The following is an 18,926-nucleotide window of genomic DNA, read 5'->3' on the forward strand; positions in this document are numbered from 1 at the left end:
CGGCGTGCAATGTACAACAACGGAGGTATGCTTTACACCCCTCCTAGTATCCGATGTTAGGAATAAGCGGAGATCTGATGGGGTGTGAAGTCGTAAACTGGGACCCCAAGGTGCCGAAAACAAAGGCTGAGGAATCGGGTGTATACTTGTCAACGAGGACCGATGGAACAAGCAGTTCCTGTACAATGCAGAGCTAATGCTACTCGGGTAGAGGGAGGAAGTCAAATGGAAGTAAAGCAGTGTGGCTAAGCCGCTAGACAGCAAGAGAAGCAGCGGAGAGTGTTTGTGTCGATGTGATGTGATAATTATGCGATCTGGGCTTTTTCTCAAGCGGGGCAGAAATATCGAGCCAAACCCGAGTCGAGTTTAGCAACAAGAGCACGCAGGCTGTAGTACTTGACTATCTTGCATCCGTGGGTTGCAGATTTCCGCTCCAGTCTCCAGTCTCCCGTGGCCCAAGATCAGCAAGTAAGAGGGACGAAATAGTGATCTGGCAGATGGAGGCGGAATGGCCTACATGCGCTTTATGCAGAACACATCCAGCGGAGCTTGTCAGCATGAGAGTCGTAGTAGTATTGTACGGCGTGTGATGAATTGCCAGTGGAGCACAGGAGATCAGACCGATATCATCAGCCTTTGGGCCTTTGGGGGCAGTGTGGCCGTGATAATATTGAAAGTATGATCAAATGGCAACGGGATGTCGAAGCCAGCTCCCGCCACGGCAGACCGAGATGGAGGGGTGTGCAGGCTGTATGATGTCGTTTGGACTTGTTCCAGTCAGTGATAGCCCAGGATAGTAATACAAAATGCAAGAATACTCGGCCTAACAGGGACCGATAGAATAAAAGGCCGGAAGTTTCCCACAGCAGGCAGTTGAGAGCACGGGGCACGAGAGAGGACGGTTGGAGTCAGGGACTGAGGGCTCATAGTAGGAAATCCTGGATAAATAGACTGCACATGGCAGCTGAATAACGTTCGATATCGTCGCCTTCCCAACGACTAGGCCGACCATCCGCGCCTAACTCTGACACAGAGTCACACTGCACGCCCCTGCACGCCCGCCACCCCGAGTGGACGGTGCAGATACGCGCTCGGGACAGGCTCTCCTCTCGAGTCTACTAGTCCATCGTACCGGCGCGGCTCAGCTGCCCATGGCAGGGATAGTATTGACTCCATAGTACTCCGTACGGAAGTAGCTAGGATTGTGCTGGCACGGCTCACACTGGCGGCTGGAGCCTCGATGTCGTCTTTCCAGTCTTCCTTGTTCTTTCTTTGACCCCACTCGAGATAGCAATTGGCTTGGCTTGGCTTGCCAGGCCGGCGGATCGCACATCCAGGTCCACAGGTCCAACGGACAGGGGCAGCGTTCAAGACGCCACCTAACGGGCTCGTTGGACGGGGCACACGGGGCTGGCCCTGGCTGGTCCTTCAGGTCCCCTCTCGTGCATGTGCTGCTTTTTGGAAGCACGCCTCAAAATTGCGAGGGCTGGAAATCATGGTCGGCCTCCAGTGGTGTTTGCTTCGTCACCGCTTCATGTCGAGCGACGCGTGGTTTGGTCGTCCATCAGCAGTCGGCAACTAGCCATCGCTGCATCGACAACATTTGAAGTCGCCCAGTTTGCTCAGCTGTTCTTCCACCGCAATAGACCGAACTTGTCGTCCAGAATCGGCCACTTCTGTTGTACTGCAGGCTTCCCAGTGACATCATTGCCAAGCATGTGGCGTGGGCTTGCGCCCATGCATGCTTCGGAGAAGCCTTCTTAGCAACAGGCCAGGCTGGGCCTTCTCGCCCCTCTGGGCAGCTGTCTTTGCAAAGGGGGGCCGAAACTCGTATTGTGTCCCGCACTGGTGATACGAACAGTCAACATGACGAACCAGCTAAGAAAAACAGCTTGCCGGTGTCTGAGTGTTTGGCTGCACTGCCGCCTCCGTATTCACCCAATGGCCTGGTTGATAGATCCAGCACTACCCGCCCGGAGCACCAAAATGCATTGGCTGGACTTGTTTCACCCCCCGTTGACCGTCGTCATCCAATGCCGAGTCCAAGCACGCCCGACGACCCCCGAGCGTCGCCGACATCAGACGCGGTCTTGATCTGCTGCTAGCAAAACTCATACTCCGTACCACTAAAAATGCGACATTTTTTGATACCTCTTGTTTGTCTCTTTTTTGTAGTCGCAATGATACCTGGTCATACAAAAGACTTTGGTCTGCATACTATCGAGAGTGCTCGCACTAGGTCTCCTGCTGCCGAGGTCTATAGTGATATTTCTATGCAAATGGTCATCGCGAATAATACTATTCGTATTGCCGCATGTACGCGCCTGCTCCCTTGTCAAAAAGGGAAAATGCCGGCATTCATGCCCTGTGCGGCGCCTTGACTCCTGCGATGGTGTTGGAGTGTGGTAAACCACCGGTTCCCACCTCGGATTCCCTTCCGAGCCCGCCTTAATTGTGAGACCTGTCAACAAGTTGGTTCCCACAAGCGGGCTTGCTGGTGAAACAGGACTATCAAAGCTAGTATTCCATCAGAGGCATATTCTGACCGTTGTGGTCGGATCTCGTGTCCTCCGTATTTATCCTCGAGTTTGGTGTGTGTCTTTAACTGAGTTTATGTAACTACCTAGCAACGAATGCTTCGACTTGTGGAGAAAATGTTTGTATTTCTATTGAGTATCAGTGACTTGACTTGATGTCTCGCATACGATTTACCATTTTTAGTATCTCGTTTTGACTGGTAATTGTTCATGTTGTATTTCTCGTACTTCTCATCAAACCAGTGTCTCCTGGTCGAGGTATGGGGTACGTACATATGTATATGTAGTTTCCACTGCAGAATCTGTACGTATAGGGAGGCTGGGTGATTGCCGAGGGTGTACTCTGTATGCCTCGATCCATCCTGCAGGCCTAAAGCTGAGTAACGGCATCTAGATACTAGTGCTACGTACATCTGCGCTGATTCTGCTGAATCGGGAGCTGGAGTGGTGGATTTTTTTAACGTGGGGGTTGGCCGCCTCGCGCTCGTGCCACACGTGAGGAGAATTTCTGCAACGCGTCAGCCTGTCTACAATCAGGATGGTTGGCATGGTTCTGCGTGGGAGCGAACAAACACTAATACTAAAACGACTGCTTCAGAAGGCGATGGATGGCTAGGCGATGCGAGGGAGGTGCCAGGATCTTATTTTAGATACCGCCGCGCAAACATCTCGCGGGCGCATACTTCGCGGCTCGTGGCTTTTAATGTGGCTTGCAAGGACCCCTCTCGGCGGGCGTCTTTGATTTGAACCAGACCCTTGAAGGCAATTTGATGAAAAAAACCCATATTGATCTACTTCATACCGCGGGAGATTCCAAACTATCAAAGACAAGAGGAGAGAAACTTCGGGCCTCTTTTAATGAAGCGTAGAGTGTCTTCATAACAGGCTTCAAGAGAAGTCAATTGGGAAGGTGCGATCCCGGGGTTCTTCCCCGTTGTGATGACACTATGAACTAGGGCGCATAGCAGGTACTATCCAAGATGAGCACAGGTAGGCAGGTACCTCGGAGATGCTGTTCTGTACTCCGTACAGTGACATCCTAAGGCTTTCGTTGAGTTGAAATTCGTGAATGCTTATTTCTATCGAAGTGACACATATTGACGTACTCCTTACCTACGGCAATAAGGCAGCGATCATATCACGACTCTAGGACACCTAACCTCTCAAATTCTCAATCAGATTTGGCCCACCAGACAGCCGGGCTACCCTAGACCTAGTACACTCGATAAAATGTAGTTGTGACAATGGTTACTTTTATATCTATTATAATTTCACATCAAGACAGGAAAATGAACTATTGGTTCAATACAATAGTTTTTAAATATTTACATAATGTACTGCACTATCTCCAGTATTATGTGATGGGTAGCCAGCGCTCCAAATGGGGGAGAATTTATATTTGGCTCTAGTGTACAATGGTGGCGAGGCTGCATTGGAACAAAGACTATACTGAATGACGGCTACGTCAAAAAACAACAATAGATTGAGTAGTATTCGGTTCATTTGGCCTAGAAAGACAAAAATTCTTTACATTACCTTTGTCAGTCGCTCTCACGTGATGCTCAGCGAGCGAGGGGCACGATCTCTCAAGAAGCACCGACAAATCGCAGTTCCCACGTCCTAAAGTTCCACACTTCCGCGTTAAACCGTCATTTTAGGGAGTACTCAGGTACGAAAGCGCATAGCTTGGCAGATTGCATGTGACTGCATTGCTCCATTCCCCCAACCCAGCTTCACCAAAACAACATTTCAATCTCGACTCATGTTGTTTGGCCTTCGACAATCTGAAGCGACCCCGATGAAGTGGACTGTTCCTTGTTGAGCCCCATCCCTCGTATCATCCCTAGCTGCCTGCCCAGGTAGGTTGTCTGTCGCTCGAAACCCCAATTGTTTGGGTCAGCTCCTCAGCCGCGATCAATGATTTCCCTCGAGCGACTCGATTTGTCGACCTTGTCAAATGTCACAAAACGTCACCTCGGCTTCGCTGGCGCCTTCTGATCCAGAGCAGCATGACGCGCTGCGTGCCCTGAACCGTTCTCCCCATCCATACCACCACCAAAGCTCAGAGCTGCCGCATTCATCAGAGCGCTTTACAACGCACGATGTGTCTCGTGGCAGTGGTAACGACGGGGCACACCTATCGCCGACGAGCCTCCCGGCCTTCTCGAAAGAATCTTCGCCTGGAAGTGAGAGCGGCACTGAAGCCGATGACGAGCACTTCCTCAAGGGTCTTCCAGCACCAAAGACCAAGCTACACAAAGGATTAAGAGACTATGACGAGCCGACATCAGGTTTTACGACACCTGCACCGTCCCCAGCTGCCCTGGATGACGACCATATCCAGGCCATATCGCAGAGATTACGTCCGAAGGTGGGACAGCGTAAGAAGCGCTGGCTCGATGTTCTGCGACGAAATAGGGCTCTGGTGCGAAGGCTTACCGAGGTCGGCCTTGTGGGATCGCTGGGCTTCATGGTGGTGACGAGTAGTCACGTCTCACCATTATTTCGTGTCTGGAGAAAAGGTACGCATGTACGCTTCCTATTTTGGCGACGTTGATTAACAGCACACAGATTTTGAATTATTGAGCCTATTGTACCTCACCCTGTTGGGCTTATATCCTTTAAGAGTTCTGGCATGGGGGTTCGGAACAAGGCGACCATCGAAATGGATCCCACTCCGAATACCAACCAACTTTGACCCTGCCCCCTTACTATACCCTCCTGCAATCACCACCTTTGTTTGTTTACTAGTTGCTCGAAGCAATCCGGGGACAATTTTACCCAGTATAATCTTGAGCATCAGTTCCTTACCGCAGGCCTTGATACCGAAGCTTGACGTTGACACATCATACGATACCCTTCATTGGGCATTGTCATGCCTGCCTCTGGTTTGGGGACCGGAATTAGATTCATCGAGATTTGACCCAACATACGCATTCTTGTCTGGAGAAGCTCTTGTCTTATTATATCCGGTTCACCAGACGCTGTGCACTGTCTTGCACTACCTTACAACAACTAGCCTCTTGACCGCCGAACTTCAGTTACTGTCTATCGCATTGATCAATGTGCTTATTTTGTCTGCATCACCTCAAGCGAAGATTCTAAAGGGTCTGTTATGGGGCGGCGGTCTTGCTGTACTTGTATTTTGCGGACCAGTCATTAGATGGGGTATTGCGCTGGCGCGAGTGCCCAAATGGCGGTTTAGACGACCCTCAAGCTCACAAAAGCATCGGTTTTGGAAAGAACTTCGCAAGCTATTGTCTTGGCACCGGATTAAAAGTGATATGGTAGGGTCTATATACGAAGATAGCCCCTCCGAGACGACATCATCAGCCGATGAGGAGGATGATATTCCAATCTTCCGAGGCCCACTACGTGTCAAAACCCTTGGACCCAATCTCGACATCAGGGACACAACAGAATCCGTTGGCACTTCTGGAGTCACCTCACCTAACGACATCAGCGCCGGCATCTCACGACGACATACCATGCCACATCCGGATAAATTGCGGAAGAGCGCTGTACATACTCCTTCTGGGAGACGAAAGCGGGCTATATCGCTTTCACTTCGGCCTTATATCAGACTGACACAGGAGCAGGCTCTCGTGCGGAAATGGGCTTATGCAGCCTATGTGTACACAGCCATTATCGGAATCATATTAGTCGGCGTGCGAACCTATGTCGAGCAGTTTGCGCTGAATGGGCACGAACCAATAGGCTGGGCTCTGGGGTACATGTTTGGAAACCTACCCTGGTTCAGATTCCAAGTTGTTAGTGCCAATCTTGAGCGATGGGTCTGTCTCCCAGCGATTTCTGGGGCCAAAGAATGCCACTCCGGCTGGGTCCAACATCTTCGTCATGATGCTTTTGGCGAGGCCAATACTCGCCTTATCCTCAGCGCCTATTGGCTTACCATTCTCGTCTTTGGCCTAGTCGTTGTATTCAAACTCAAGGAGACCTACGAAGTCGATACCAGGCGCAAGGTGTTTCATTTTATGATGGTGGGAATGTTTCTCCCAGCCGTATACGTCGACCCAGCATATGCTGGCCTCGCGTTATCCATTATACTCGCTATATTCTTGATCCTCGATCTCCTCCGCGCAAGTCAACTTCCGCCGCTATCTAAACCCATTGCTTCATTTTTGGCACCCTACGTCGACGGCAGAGACTTCCGCGGCCCCGTTGTTATCTCTCACATCTTCCTCCTTATCGGTTGCGCAATTCCCCTCTGGCTGGCGCTAGCTTCACTCTCTCGCACGGGATCAGGCTGCTTATCAGGCTGGGAAGTACCAACCCGGGATGTTAGCATGGTATCTGGTGTTATATGCGTCGGCCTCGGCGATGCTGCAGCTTCACTTATTGGTCGTCGGTATGGACACCGTAAGTGGCTCTGGGGTGGGGGAAAGAGCCTCGAAGGGAGCCTAGCGTTCGCCGTTGCCGTGTTTGCAGGTCTAGGAGCCGCCGGGGTGTGGTTACGTGTTGGAGGATGGCCGATGACAGATCAACCGGTTGGGTGGTATGCCAGTGCGAGGAATGCGGGTATCTGTGCGACGATGGGGAGTCTTACTGAGGCGGTTTTGACGGGCGGTAATGATAATGTGATTGTGCCGGTTGTTCTGTGGACATGCGTAAAAAGTCTTGGCATATAAAAAGCGTTGAAGAAGAAAAGAATACATCATAGACGTAGCTAGATAGCCATGTTCTCAGGACGGGGATAGTATATATAATTGACGACGACACGATTCATGTTGAACATTGTAAAATGATGATATCCTCCAGTTGGTATAATTTGAATTTCTTTACCTATTGTAGGTTTCATGACCATCAAGTTGTCTGTTGTTTCCCACTCAAGGCAAATGATAATACAAGGTTTCATTCCAATGCAACTGCAATACGTCTCATCATGACATCAAATCCTCCAAGATTGCCTCCAGCTCATCCTTTTGAAAGGGTACACTTAGCAGTTCCGTACCCAGCGCATCCTTCCGACTCGTAATCATTTGATGGTCATGGAATCTATAACCCGTTAGCAGCCACGAACAAATACGGACGAGGGTGAAGAAGGCAACCCACTCTTTTAACAACGTCCGGAATGCCATCTCCGAACTGCAAATAAACTCCTCCACCGCTTTGTTATACACCATTCTGTACTCCACGCCGGCTGCTTCGTCCGCCATATTCCCCTCCTCTTCCATCGCAATAAGCACCTCGCCAACGAGTAGCTGAAACAGGTTCTTCGCGTTCTCCGGCAAGCTCTTCAGCACGAATGCCACGCCTTCCCTGCCGTTGACGCGACGGGCCTTGCGACCTAGAAGTTCGTGAACCTCGTCAATGACGTCTAGTTCTACCGTGAATGGCGCAAAGGTGGTGCAGTCGTGGAAGACGAAGTTGAATGCGGAGCGGACGCCAATGTCCCAGAGAAGAGGGAAGTCGGGCGTGTCTGCGGAACAGACGAGGTTGATTTGGGGATGGGCGGCCAGCTGGGATAGGATGGCTTGCGTGCCTGGTTTGCGGAGGGGCGCTGCGTCGATGGAGTTGATCAGGATGGTGAGGCCAAGATTGGTGTTGGATAATTGCGATGAAATGATTTGGACTGTGGCGGCTGGTGTAGACGTGGGTATCTTTTGTGAAGGGTCGATGGCTGAGCCTATGCACGTTAGGACTTCTCGCATGGTGGTTGTGTGCGCGTAGCCGTTGACGATGACGATTTGTCGGGCGGGTTTGCCGCGGTGATTAGTGTGCAAGTATTTGGCGAGTTTTTGTAGCAGTGCTCTTTTCGATCCGAATCCGTAGAGGCATATGCTGTAGCCTTGGGAGAGTTCGAATGCCCACTGCGGGAAGGATTCGGCATGAAGGTTTTCCAGATACTCGACGTCATCGGCGTGACGGTCCTTGTGTTGGTGCAGTACGTTGAAGTATTCGTCGTGTGTGAGCAGTGAGACCGATCCCAATGTATTATCGGATGTCTTTGGCCGCCCGGGCTTATTATGTGCAAAGTAGAGCTCGTGGGGAGGCAGATCTCGTGGTGGCGTTGGAGACTTTGTTCTCTTGGGCCTGCTCTTTCGGGTTTTTGACGGGGTGATATTTCCTGAAGTGTCGTCGTTCAACCCATCGGTCAAAATGTCGGCGTTGTCACCGAGGTCCTCGGCGTCGCTGTCTTCGTATATCTCGCGCACGAGAACTTCGTCGTCGTCCTCTTCGTCGTCATCGTCGCCATCATCGAATACATTCTCTATGAGAGCCCTGGCACTCTTCTTTCGTGCTGATCGATCCGCTGCTTGTCTTTTAGGCGTCGCCGATTCAGTTTCGTGATTCTTGACTGGCGTTGCAAAAATTGACTTTGCGGGTGTCTTAGACGGTGTGCTGGTTTGCGATTGTGACTTGGGGGGGCGTCCTCTGCGTTTGCGTGTCGCCTTGGGGACCTCGGCGACGTCTATTGACGGAGAGGCTTTATCTGTGGCGCTGACTTGTATTTCTTGGTCGTGATCTTCTGTTTCGCTGTCGTCTACGGATGATGACTTGACGTCGATAATTTCCTGGGCCGAGACTCGCCCTCGTTTTGAAGGTGTAGCCTCTCTGTCGAGGTCCATTGTGCCGACGGATCGCTTTCGCACGGAACGTTTCTCGCTTCCCAGAGGAGAATCATCGGCCACGGATTTACTCCTAGGCATGGCGACGACGTCTGCTCCAGTGAGGCGCGAACATGGGTGCAGATGCGATAGCTCAAGACCTATCGTCGCAAAACCGATCTTGAACACGTCTGGTCTGGCCCAGCTTAATTGCATGCACTGGCTTTGGCCCAGTGAAGCTCCCTGCATCCATGTCTGCCGTCGACGGTCAATTCAGTAGTACTCTGATGTGGTGGGGCCGCATGCCCCCTGCATTCAAATGTCTGCTGATCAAGTCTGGTGCCTTGAGAGCCGCCTTGTTTGGATGCAGCTCCACCAGCACTTTGACATGTCAAAAACTACCAACGGGATTGTGTCGCGTTCACAGGCTGCTCAGACTCCATATTTTGCTCAAAGCTGCCGCCGAAATGAACCTGAATCTTTCAGCTTCACTCAATGCCGCACGGCTGCTATTCAAGCCTAGCATGTGCTTGCCACACCACACCGTTTCAACATTCAACGATCTGCCAATCCCTCTGGACAAGGGATTGAGAAGCAATGGCTACAAGTCTGACATCAGAGCTGTAGTTCTCGACAAAGATGACTGCTTTGCTTACCCAGATGCCAAGGAGGTCTATGAACCATACAAGGTAACTCACCCAACATTGCCAAGCTGTCGTGCCGTTGTTCAAACAATCACAGAAGCGCTTTGACTCCCTCAAAGAGGCATATCCAGGCCGCAAGCTTTTGGTGGTATCCAATACCTCCGGGGCCACCAGCTGGGACAAAGACCTGAAGCAAGCCGCCGAGGTTGAAAGAGGCACCGGCGTTCACGTACTACCACACGCTGTGAAGAAGCCGGGATGCGGATCTGAAATCATGGAATACTTCAGGCAGCACCCAGAGACCGGGGTGACGGACCCGTCGCACATTGCCGTAGTTGGAGACAGATTGACAACAGACATGATGCTGGCGAATATGATGGGTAGCTGGGGCTTCTGGATAAAGGATGGCGTAGTGCCTATGCAACAAAAGAGCATTGTAGGCGTCGCTACTTGTGTCTGCTTTGGCCAAGCTTGCTAATATGTTCACTGCACAGTTTTCCAAAATGGAACGCAACCTTGCCGTGTTTCTTGCTGATTATAGAGGTCTGCAGCCTCCACGACCTCACGGCCGGGTCAGTGAATTCTAAAGTTGAACATTTAACTCATGGTCAAAGTGAACAAGATTCGGACATTGGATATTTAGCCTTGCTGCAGGGTTCTTTTCGTTCACAAGACGGGTTCTCCCCCAAACCAACGCAATGACGCTTACGCGTGATCTGGATTGTTCAATCATTGTGCGATCGAACCTGCCATTGTGCTCGTTTTGGCCTGGGAGTATATAACCCTCGTGGCCGGCTCGTTTTCTTTCCCATTTTTCACTGTCGCAACCATCCGATCGGCGTCGATTTTTCCGATATAACCTTCGTGGCCGACCCGTTTTCTTTACCATTTTTCTATTGTCGCAACCATCAGACCGGCCTTGATTTTTCCGATACCTGAGATTATTAGCTACTTCAGCCAGGTTTCTCAACGACATGGCCACCCATTGGACATATGGCGAAAATTTTTACTTCTGGTCTCACGTCATACCAGAGATGTTTGATGACTCTGACCCTCCTGGAAAAAAATTTTCATGGAACAAAGCTGCGGAGATGATGAAGGAAAAATATGGGCAAACATTCCGAACTTACAAGGGAGGTAGCTTGTGTATGTATTGCTGGCCCTATTTTATTCTATGACTGCTGATGTGGAATTATAGCATCACGTTACAGCCATAAAAGAGATGCATATGGCAAGATATACTCGGGGAAAGCATTGGCTAAAAAGGTTGTGGAGAGTCTTCCAGGTAAAAAGGATGTGGAGAGTCCTCAAGGTAGGTTAAAAAGAGATTAAAATTTATAAGACGACATATCTAACGCCGAGCAGGGGAAGACTCAGGCGCGACAAAGGAACAATAACGCCATGCAAGATCGCGGGTTGAAAGGCCACCGTTGCCGGAGTGGCAGCCTCGAGGACGGGGACAATAGGCTCCCTTTATGCGGATGCCTAAAGCGCAGATACCCGATATCAGACAATACACGAGCAGGTTCATATGGGACCATGGTTATAGATGTCACTATGGGCATTTCTTTGCCATTTGGGAAATTACACTGGATGGGCGATTTTGGCTGTCAGACCAGGGTTGAGGATGGTGGTTTCGAGTTAGGGTTGGATTGAGTTGGTTTTACGATCGAGGTCATACTAGGTGACGGCACATGAAAAAGGTCGACATATTACAATGTTAGAACCGGTACACAGATAGCCAGATTCAACATCAGCTATCATTCATTGAATTTGCAACTCATTTTCATATTTCGACGGCAGCAAGTAATACCTTGGCCAGCAAAGCGTTGATTCTAATGCTGGGTTTGTGACGCTGTACCTTGATGACATTTCTGGTCGTCGTACTTGAAACATGGAGTAGCAGTGGTTGGGCTTAGTAGTAGTATAGCAGTTTATACCTGTGAAACAAATTTTGTCAAGGGAGCTACTTTGAGCCGAGGTGCTGCACCCTGCCGTTAGTTTCTGTATAGCTTCGCTGGCGTAGCGCGGCGTAGCGCGGCGCTTTACTGCACAAGCGCCGCATCTCGGTCGGCGGGGCCGATCCATCGCCGAAGGCGGTGGGGACATGCAGAAATATTTCTTCTGCATCCTTGCGACTGGCAGCCGCTACGAATCCACCACCACACGGGCTCACCTGCGGCAGAGTGAATACTTGTCATACATCACCATGAATTTCCCAGGAGGCTCATCTGGCGCCGGCGCACCTACGCCCGGCTTTGGCCCTCAAGACCCGGGCGTCAAGGCTGTATGCATCCCTCCCCCCACCCCAGACTTCTTGTGAGCTCTCCGCTAACCTCGACAGGTTCAATCCGCCATGGAATCATGCTACGGCAAGTCCGTCATGTCAGGAGTCATGGGATTCGGCATGGGTGGTCTTTTCGGCATGTTCATGGCTTCTGTATGTCGCTCTTTCTCTCCCCATCGTACCTGGTTTCCCGCGTACCTTCTCCTGACCGTCGATAGATGTCCTACGACACGCCCTTCGGCACACCCGTCACCAACAGCGCCGGCCAAAACATCTCGTCTCTGCCCCTCCGCCAACAGCTCAAGCACGGCTTCAAAGACATGGGCACTCGCTCCTTCTCGATGGCCAAGAATTTCGGCAAGGTCGGCGCGCTCTTTTCCGGCATCGAATGTGGCATCGAGGGCCTGCGGGCCAAGAACGATCTCGCGAACGGCGTCGCGGCAGGCTGCTTGACGGGCGGTATTCTGGCCAAGAATGCTGGTCCGCAGGCTATGGCTGGCGGATGCGTTGCGTTTGCAGCATTTAGCGCCGCCATTGACGCTTGGATGAGACAGCCAAAGGAGGAGTAGGCCTTGAGAGTCGACAGTCAAATGGCCCGGGGGCAGAGACTATCGAATGGTGCTTTGTGTACGAGAACGGGTGGGAATCTTGTTTGGAGTTCCGGTTAGAGCATACACGGCGTTGATTTTGGAGGCTCATCTCCACTTTTTGAGTATCTACCTCGGTAGGTGCTTGACAAACCATTCTAGTTGCTGTTCGGGGTCAGCTAGATGGTTTTGTATACACTTGTATAATACCCGCTGCCAGGGCAGCCATAGAGCGCAGTCACAATCACAGTCATATTTGGGCGTGGACAACACGTCGGCTAATTACTTATTACCACTATATATGAATCTCAGATCTGCACAGCGCCGTCCTTTTATCGCACCTCCATCTCATTTACAAGTTGCATCGAAGAACGGGCTCACGTCGACTGGTATACTTCGAACGAGCCAAACTCCCAAAACGCCGTCTTAAATGAGTCGGGCTGATTGGCAACGACCTCCTTGCAGGTACCAGAGCCTAGAGACGCGATTCATTAGCTTTACGGTATTTTTCAAAGGTGAAAAAAGGAGGAGTGGCCACTGACATCCAGATTTGTCCCAGCTTCCATAGACCAAATCTCCACATAGGTCAATGTTCACAATGATGGAATTATTCTTAAAATGAGACCCGATATCGCAGTCCGTGCTTGGAAAATCTGCAGCGGCAGTCCCCCAAGTCGAAGGGTTCGGCTTCTTGCCCGTGATGTCACTCGGGACAGCGCTCCTAGCAAACTGCCACATGCGAATGCCAGCGCTCCTCCATTCGACGGCCATGACGGTGCCGCCGGCATCGTTGAGCTTGGTTCCAAAGGTAGAAGGGCTCTCCTTGACGGCACAGCCGGCGTTGTTGTTGGCGCCGTGGTCGCAGTTTTCCTGGTCCGTCTCGCCCGTCTGCTTGCGCTTCACGCCCATGGAGCAGCCCCCGGTGGTGTGGAGGGTCATGGCGTTTCCGGCGGCCCCCTGGTTGATGGCCTCCATGATGTCGATTTCGCCGTGGTCGGGCCAGTTTGACGGGTCGGTGAGCCACAGGGCCGGCCAGGCGCCGCAGGCGTAGGGGGTGTGCTTGACGTCGAAGATGAAGAGGCCGCCGTTGTACGTCTTCTTGGACTCGAGGCGCACGGAGAAGCGGCCGGTTGAGGCGTCGGGGTTGGAGCCGGGCCCTACGGCGGTGTCGACGCGGAGCACGGCCGAGTTCTGCGTGGCGTAGGTGAGGTTCTGGGGAGTAGTTAGTGGCGCTGGTGATGGTTGGTGTCGGGGGTCGAGGGTGACTTACACGGTTGACGGCATCTGCTTGCGGGACGTAGTGTACCAGACCGTGGGCTGTGGGCGTTTAGCACCGGCTAATGGATGGTAGATTGAGCCGTATGATGAAGAGAAACTTACCCGGGTCATAGCCAGTAAAGTAATTAAACTGGTCAAAGAAGCTCTGGCCGCCATCTGAGAATCGTCAGTCGGCTCAACCTCCCACTCCACTTCAACCTCCAGGGCAGCAAATAGTACTCACAGGTATCTTGCAAATTATATGTGAGCGGCGAATAGTCCGGGTAGGCATTCTTCTTGGTCACGGTAACGGCCACGGCAATGATAACGACCACGACAATCACCACTACGGCGACGACGGCTATCCAAATCTTTCGCGTCCAGTATCGCGGGTTCCACCACGGCCGACTTGTCGCCACGGGCTGGCCAAGACCTTTGTTCCTTGCGTAGCGGATATCTTCGTACTGTGGGGCGATTTCCCCAGACGTCACCCTCTCGTGGTATTTTGCAGAATGCATGGCCGGGTCGAATTGCTTTGGCTTCAGGCTGCAATCGTTTTGGAACCCGGCGTTGAGTCTCAAGTGCTCTTTTTCGTTGCGGCCCAGGCACAAGACGGGGTGTAAGTGCGCGACACAGATGGGAAGTGGCGCAGCAACAGCAAGGCCAACTTATTTTCCCTCTTCTTCTCTTTTTCCAATCAAAAATGGTTGGAAATTAAAAAGGGTGAGTCACAGAGAGAAATCTCTGCTGGCGAATTGGACGTGCCGTGTCGACGAGAAGTCTTGCCGTCGTGTTCGAACGAGGAAGTGGCCGGAAGCGGATCATGGGATGCAAGCATGTGTTGGGGACAAGCACATATTTACAGGCTTCTCAGAATATGGACTCATACATAGTACATCGGGTATTATTGCAACCGAATGCTTTGCCCCGAAACAGACAGTCCGGTTCCAGACACAGTGGAGGAGTGACGGCAGATAGACCATCTCTAACGGCGCAAGTTTGGACAAGATGCGCGCGGCTTTCAAGAAAAGGGATTGATCTTCAGACATTGCCAGTGCCCAAGTACCGGACGGAACGCGCGTCGCATAGCCTGGGCCAAAAGGCACATCAATCTTGTCACCCTGCATTTGCACACACGGTATGTTTCCACTCTTTCACCAACAACATGTGTGAGTGTACGGATTAGCACGATTGTTGGTGGAGCGAGGGAACAAAAAAAGACTGAGAAAGGGCAGAACACGGGATGGCGGCACACCATTTCGAGCCCTGCGCCTCATTGGGACCACTGGGGCCCCCCTGATGATCAGAAGCTCTCTTGGTTCATCTGTCAGTTGTGCCCTTGGGAGCGGATGCGTCGGCGGATCGAAACCATGTGGGATCGAGCTGTTGGTGGCGCTTGTGTCGGACCGTTGACGGTGAGCGGGAGGGGGAACGGGTGCAATTGGCCAGGGGGAATCCAGAATGGCTTGTGGCCTTGGTCTCGTATTTCTGTTTGTGAATGCACATCAATGTGTTGATCCCCCTTCCCTTGGTTCTGTCGTCCGTCGGTTCCATCAGAGCCTTCTTTGTGGACAGCATGTTATCGTTGGTGGATGCAAGTTGGCGACTTCCTTTACCCTCCCGTTAAATGGACCGTCTATGAAATCTATGGCCGTCTGCCTGCGGGTAGGTAACTATGGGCTGGTTAACACGGGCTTCTATCAACCAGGGGATATGATGAAGAATCACCGCCTGTCGTCTCTGCTGCAGCCTCGCTTCGGACTAGCAAGTGCACAATCTCATCTTGCCATTGCCATGGCCTCTCATTCACTGGCGTTATGGGTGGGATTGGCTTCGCAAACGCTTTGGGATTAGTTGAGAGGAGGGGCGAGATTCTAGAGGCAAGACACGGAACATGAGCTGGAGCAGATGCAAACATTGAAGTGTTGGAGTTGCGAGTGCCGGTTTTTAAACTGCCAAGCTGGCAGCTGGCAGCTGACCAGTCAAATCTACCATGATAGGACCAGTTGCCATGTGTCAATACAAATCCGGGCTTTTGTTTGTGTGCTTTCACTACCAAGGCACCTCGACACACCCCCAAAGGGCACAACTTCACAGTTAGTCTACACTAGGCTTTTCATTATTATGGGCGATTTTGCGTATGCCAAACATGACTTTGATAGGACCATTCTTGCTCTTCTCCTAGTGGGCGTATCGTCTAATTAAGTTTTCTGCTACAGGGACTTGAGGATTCAACAGATACAGCATACATGACCATTCACCCCATCAGCTATGGAAGAGGTCCAATCCCCTAGACTCAACGACTTACGTGATGGATATGAAATGCAAGCTGATTGCTCACTGAATTCCAAATGGGGCGAGCAAAGAGCAGCACTCGACGATGTGTTTAACCTTAACCCTTAGGGCTTGCAGTTTGGTGATTAGTTTGTTACTGCTCTGGCCCGAGATGTGAACAACTATCTGAAAATTATCCGGGGGCACTTTATAAGGACAGCTTTCGTGTTACTGGAAGCGCCGTACGTCGTCTGGTGAGGCAAAGACAAGACGTCTACTTAATTTTGACCTTAGCTGTAAAAAGCCCGCCACGATTCCAAAGTCGAAGCTATTAACAAGCTCCTCAATGTCGACGACCTGAGATGCTGTGCTGAGTCAAAGAAATTTTTTGGGGGCTCTTTCTTGTTGACATTAGTATTATTATGTACAGTTGCGTGATACACAGGGTATTCTATGGAGATGAGCGCCGAGGTTGTGCTTGGGTTTATCACGTACATCATATGCAAAGTAACGCAGCACAATTCGGACAGTCTAAAAAGCTCAAATAAACACATTATACTAATCAGAGGAATTGTCATATCATAAATCTGATAGTACCCTTAAGGACCTCAGCAGACCCCCGAATGTCCCACTGTCCAACTTGTAAGTGTCGACGTGCGCTTTTCGACTCACGACGGAACCTGGTTTAGACTATTTAACATAACCACATTTGCGCACTATATAAAAACGGAAATGCACGAGATCATCTGCTGGATTCATCAGAAAAACCCCAACATGTTGAAAAGGTACATATATGCCTTTTCAACGACAAGACGTTCGAATAGCTAAAGGTTCAAACCCAACGTCCTGACAGTGCCCATCCGCAAGATACTCCCCGTCAACTTGGAAAGCAGCGCATTCCTTGCTTGAAACCTCAACCCAACCAGCCTGACCCTGTGAGCAGGCAATCTTTTCGCTCAACCTGATGCTTTTCCCAGGGTAATCCCCCAAGTTGACGCAGTAGCCGCTTGTCGCCGTGGCAGTTAGGAATGCTCGCCCGGGACAACCTGGCTGCAGCCACTCTTCAAAACCGACCGAGCTTGCTGTTGCGGCTCCGTAGAAGACGCAGAATGCAAGAGTTTTGAACTGTGTGATATTTTATTGGCGCGTGAAAGATGGTCGTCTGTTTGTCTACGTACCTTCATAGTTCCGGTTGATGTTTAGGACTAGATTCAAATGGAATGCTCAAGTATTTCAGCAGTAGTGCTAATTGTTCCGTCGTCCGAAAGGAAACTCTTTATGTATATTCAGCTGGAACCGTTGTCCTGGACCTACCGTCTTTCGGCTCCTTGCGACAGCAGCGGAAGGGCCCATGGAACGTTGAAGCGTGAATCAGCTGCAAGTCAGCAGGCTGTCTCCAAAATCCATCAATCACGTCCCCGGGCAAAGCGGAGTGCAGACAGCTCCCACGGTTGATTGAAATGTCATCATTCGTGTCAGAATTTAGCATAATAGCCCGGTGCTTTAACCTGTCAGGGCAGGTCTGTAGAAAAGGCGAGGGTACAAGCAACCGCGCATTATGTACATGATTCCAGAGAGAAACAAAGACCATCGTATATCCATGTATACGTGTATAGCACCGCAATTGATTACATGCAGAATTCCATGTCTTCATGCAAAATCTAGTTGTGGCCATGGCAGATATAGCAAACACCTCAACCGTGAAGCCCACCCAAGGAGACATGGAATTTCTCGCAAGGCGCATCAAGAAAACGGCGGGACCCTAAAAGCGAAGAGCAGAGCCAATTTCCACAACAAGTAAAACACCAAACCTCGGGGTTCCATAAAATTACATTTACAAATATCTTACAAGCCGTCCATGCCCGCAGCAGGATCCTACTCAACCACATCAAACGTCTTCATGACACCCACAGCACAGCAAACCCAGGCGCCCAAATCCGTCGTCAACAGCCTCACCATGTTATACCACAGCCACTGTTTCTGCATATCCACATTCCGGTTCCCCGGCTCCGCGAGCTTTCTCTCCTTGGACCTGCCTCCCTCATCGTCGAGTATATACTTGATGGCCGGCGCCACAAACGGTGCATACACCAAGTGGCCGACGGCCAGCGCCGCCGTGGCCGCATACCAGGCCCACGCGCCCTTCTTCTGCAGCAGCGTCCTGTAGTAGACGACGGCCCCGACGGAAGTCCACGTCGTCACGCCCAGGAGGGAAACGACCTGTGTGAGGCCCCGGGGGAAGAAGACGCGCCAGTAGCTAGGGAGGATGGGGTTGATGCGGTCGCTGACTTCTGGGCTGGTGAAGATGCTCAGGAAGGCATTCTGGTCCCAGGCGAAGAGGAGGGAGCATGTAGATGAGACGAAGGGGGCGAGGAGGAGCGCCTTTTGCGGGTTGAAGAATGCCCCCGATGCCATGCTGGCTGATGGCGCCTGGACAAGGGTGATGAGAAGGGCCAAGGGTGTGGGAAGTAATGGAGGCCTGGTTGTATTATGAGACGGTCAAGCCAAGAGAAGTTGGAGTTGGGCCGAGGGCTAGTGTCGTCTGAGGTTTGCAATTTTGCACAGAATGCCATCAATCAGATGATCAGGCCATGAACTTTGACAGGAACCCAAGAGGCGGCGGCAAGTGGGGAGCGGAAACAAAAGTGACAGTCAGGGTCCAAACAAGGACTTTTAGGGATTACCGTCGCCCCACCACCATCACTTAGGACCAGACATATGCAACTTCACAGCATGCATGCGTATCGCTTACAAGTACGAAAACAGCATCG

General features: G+C 51.3%; 6 protein-coding genes across 6 annotated transcripts; 3 read left to right on the top strand and 3 right to left on the bottom strand.

The window, feature by feature from the left end:
- Positions 1-4,494: 4,494 nt before the first annotated feature.
- On the top strand, positions 4,495-7,186 carry MAA_08402 (phosphatidate cytidylyltransferase; the record flags this gene model as incomplete). The annotated part of the gene is made up of 2 exons (XM_007826400.2): positions 4,495-5,059; positions 5,109-7,186. The coding sequence occupies 2 exons, from the start codon at positions 4,495-4,497 to the stop codon at positions 7,184-7,186; spliced, it is 2,643 nt and encodes an 880-aa protein (XP_007824591.2).
- Positions 7,187-7,438: 252 nt separating this feature from the next.
- On the bottom strand, positions 7,439-9,208 carry MAA_08403 (origin recognition complex subunit 2; the record flags this gene model as incomplete). Its single annotated transcript, XM_007826401.1, has 1 exon — positions 7,439-9,208. The coding sequence occupies one exon, from the start codon at positions 9,206-9,208 to the stop codon at positions 7,439-7,441; it is 1,770 nt and encodes a 589-aa protein (XP_007824592.1).
- Positions 9,209-9,573: 365 nt separating this feature from the next.
- On the top strand, positions 9,574-10,337 carry MAA_08404 (HAD-superfamily phosphatase; the record flags this gene model as incomplete). The annotated part of the gene is made up of 3 exons (XM_007826402.2): positions 9,574-9,795; positions 9,848-10,186; positions 10,245-10,337. 3 exons carry the CDS (start codon positions 9,574-9,576, stop codon positions 10,335-10,337), a joined length of 654 nt encoding a protein of 217 aa, XP_007824593.2.
- A 1,622-nt stretch (positions 10,338-11,959) lies between these two features.
- Positions 11,960-12,606, top strand: MAA_08405 (Mitochondrial inner membrane translocase complex, subunit Tim17/22; the record flags this gene model as incomplete). Its single annotated transcript, XM_007826403.1, has 3 exons — positions 11,960-12,037; positions 12,095-12,190; positions 12,256-12,606. 3 exons carry the CDS (start codon positions 11,960-11,962, stop codon positions 12,604-12,606), a joined length of 525 nt encoding a protein of 174 aa, XP_007824594.1.
- Positions 12,607-13,001: 395 nt separating this feature from the next.
- Positions 13,002-14,399, bottom strand: MAA_08406 (glycoside hydrolase family 16; the record flags this gene model as incomplete). Its single annotated transcript, XM_007826404.1, has 5 exons — positions 13,002-13,099; positions 13,167-13,836; positions 13,895-13,941; positions 14,005-14,058; positions 14,126-14,399. The coding sequence occupies 5 exons, from the start codon at positions 14,397-14,399 to the stop codon at positions 13,002-13,004; spliced, it is 1,143 nt and encodes a 380-aa protein (XP_007824595.1).
- Positions 14,400-18,030: 3,631 nt separating this feature from the next.
- MAA_08407 (SKI-interacting protein, SKIP) lies at positions 18,031-18,570 on the bottom strand (the record flags this gene model as incomplete). The annotated part of the gene is made up of 1 exon (XM_007826405.2): positions 18,031-18,570. One exon carries the CDS (start codon positions 18,568-18,570, stop codon positions 18,031-18,033), a length of 540 nt encoding a protein of 179 aa, XP_007824596.2.
- Positions 18,571-18,926: the final 356 nt, after the last annotated feature.

The sequence above is a fragment of the Metarhizium robertsii genome, assembly GCF_000187425.2.
Source record: "Metarhizium robertsii ARSEF 23 chromosome Unknown MAA_Scf_2, whole genome shotgun sequence".
NCBI lineage: Eukaryota > Fungi > Ascomycota > Sordariomycetes > Hypocreales > Clavicipitaceae > Metarhizium > Metarhizium robertsii.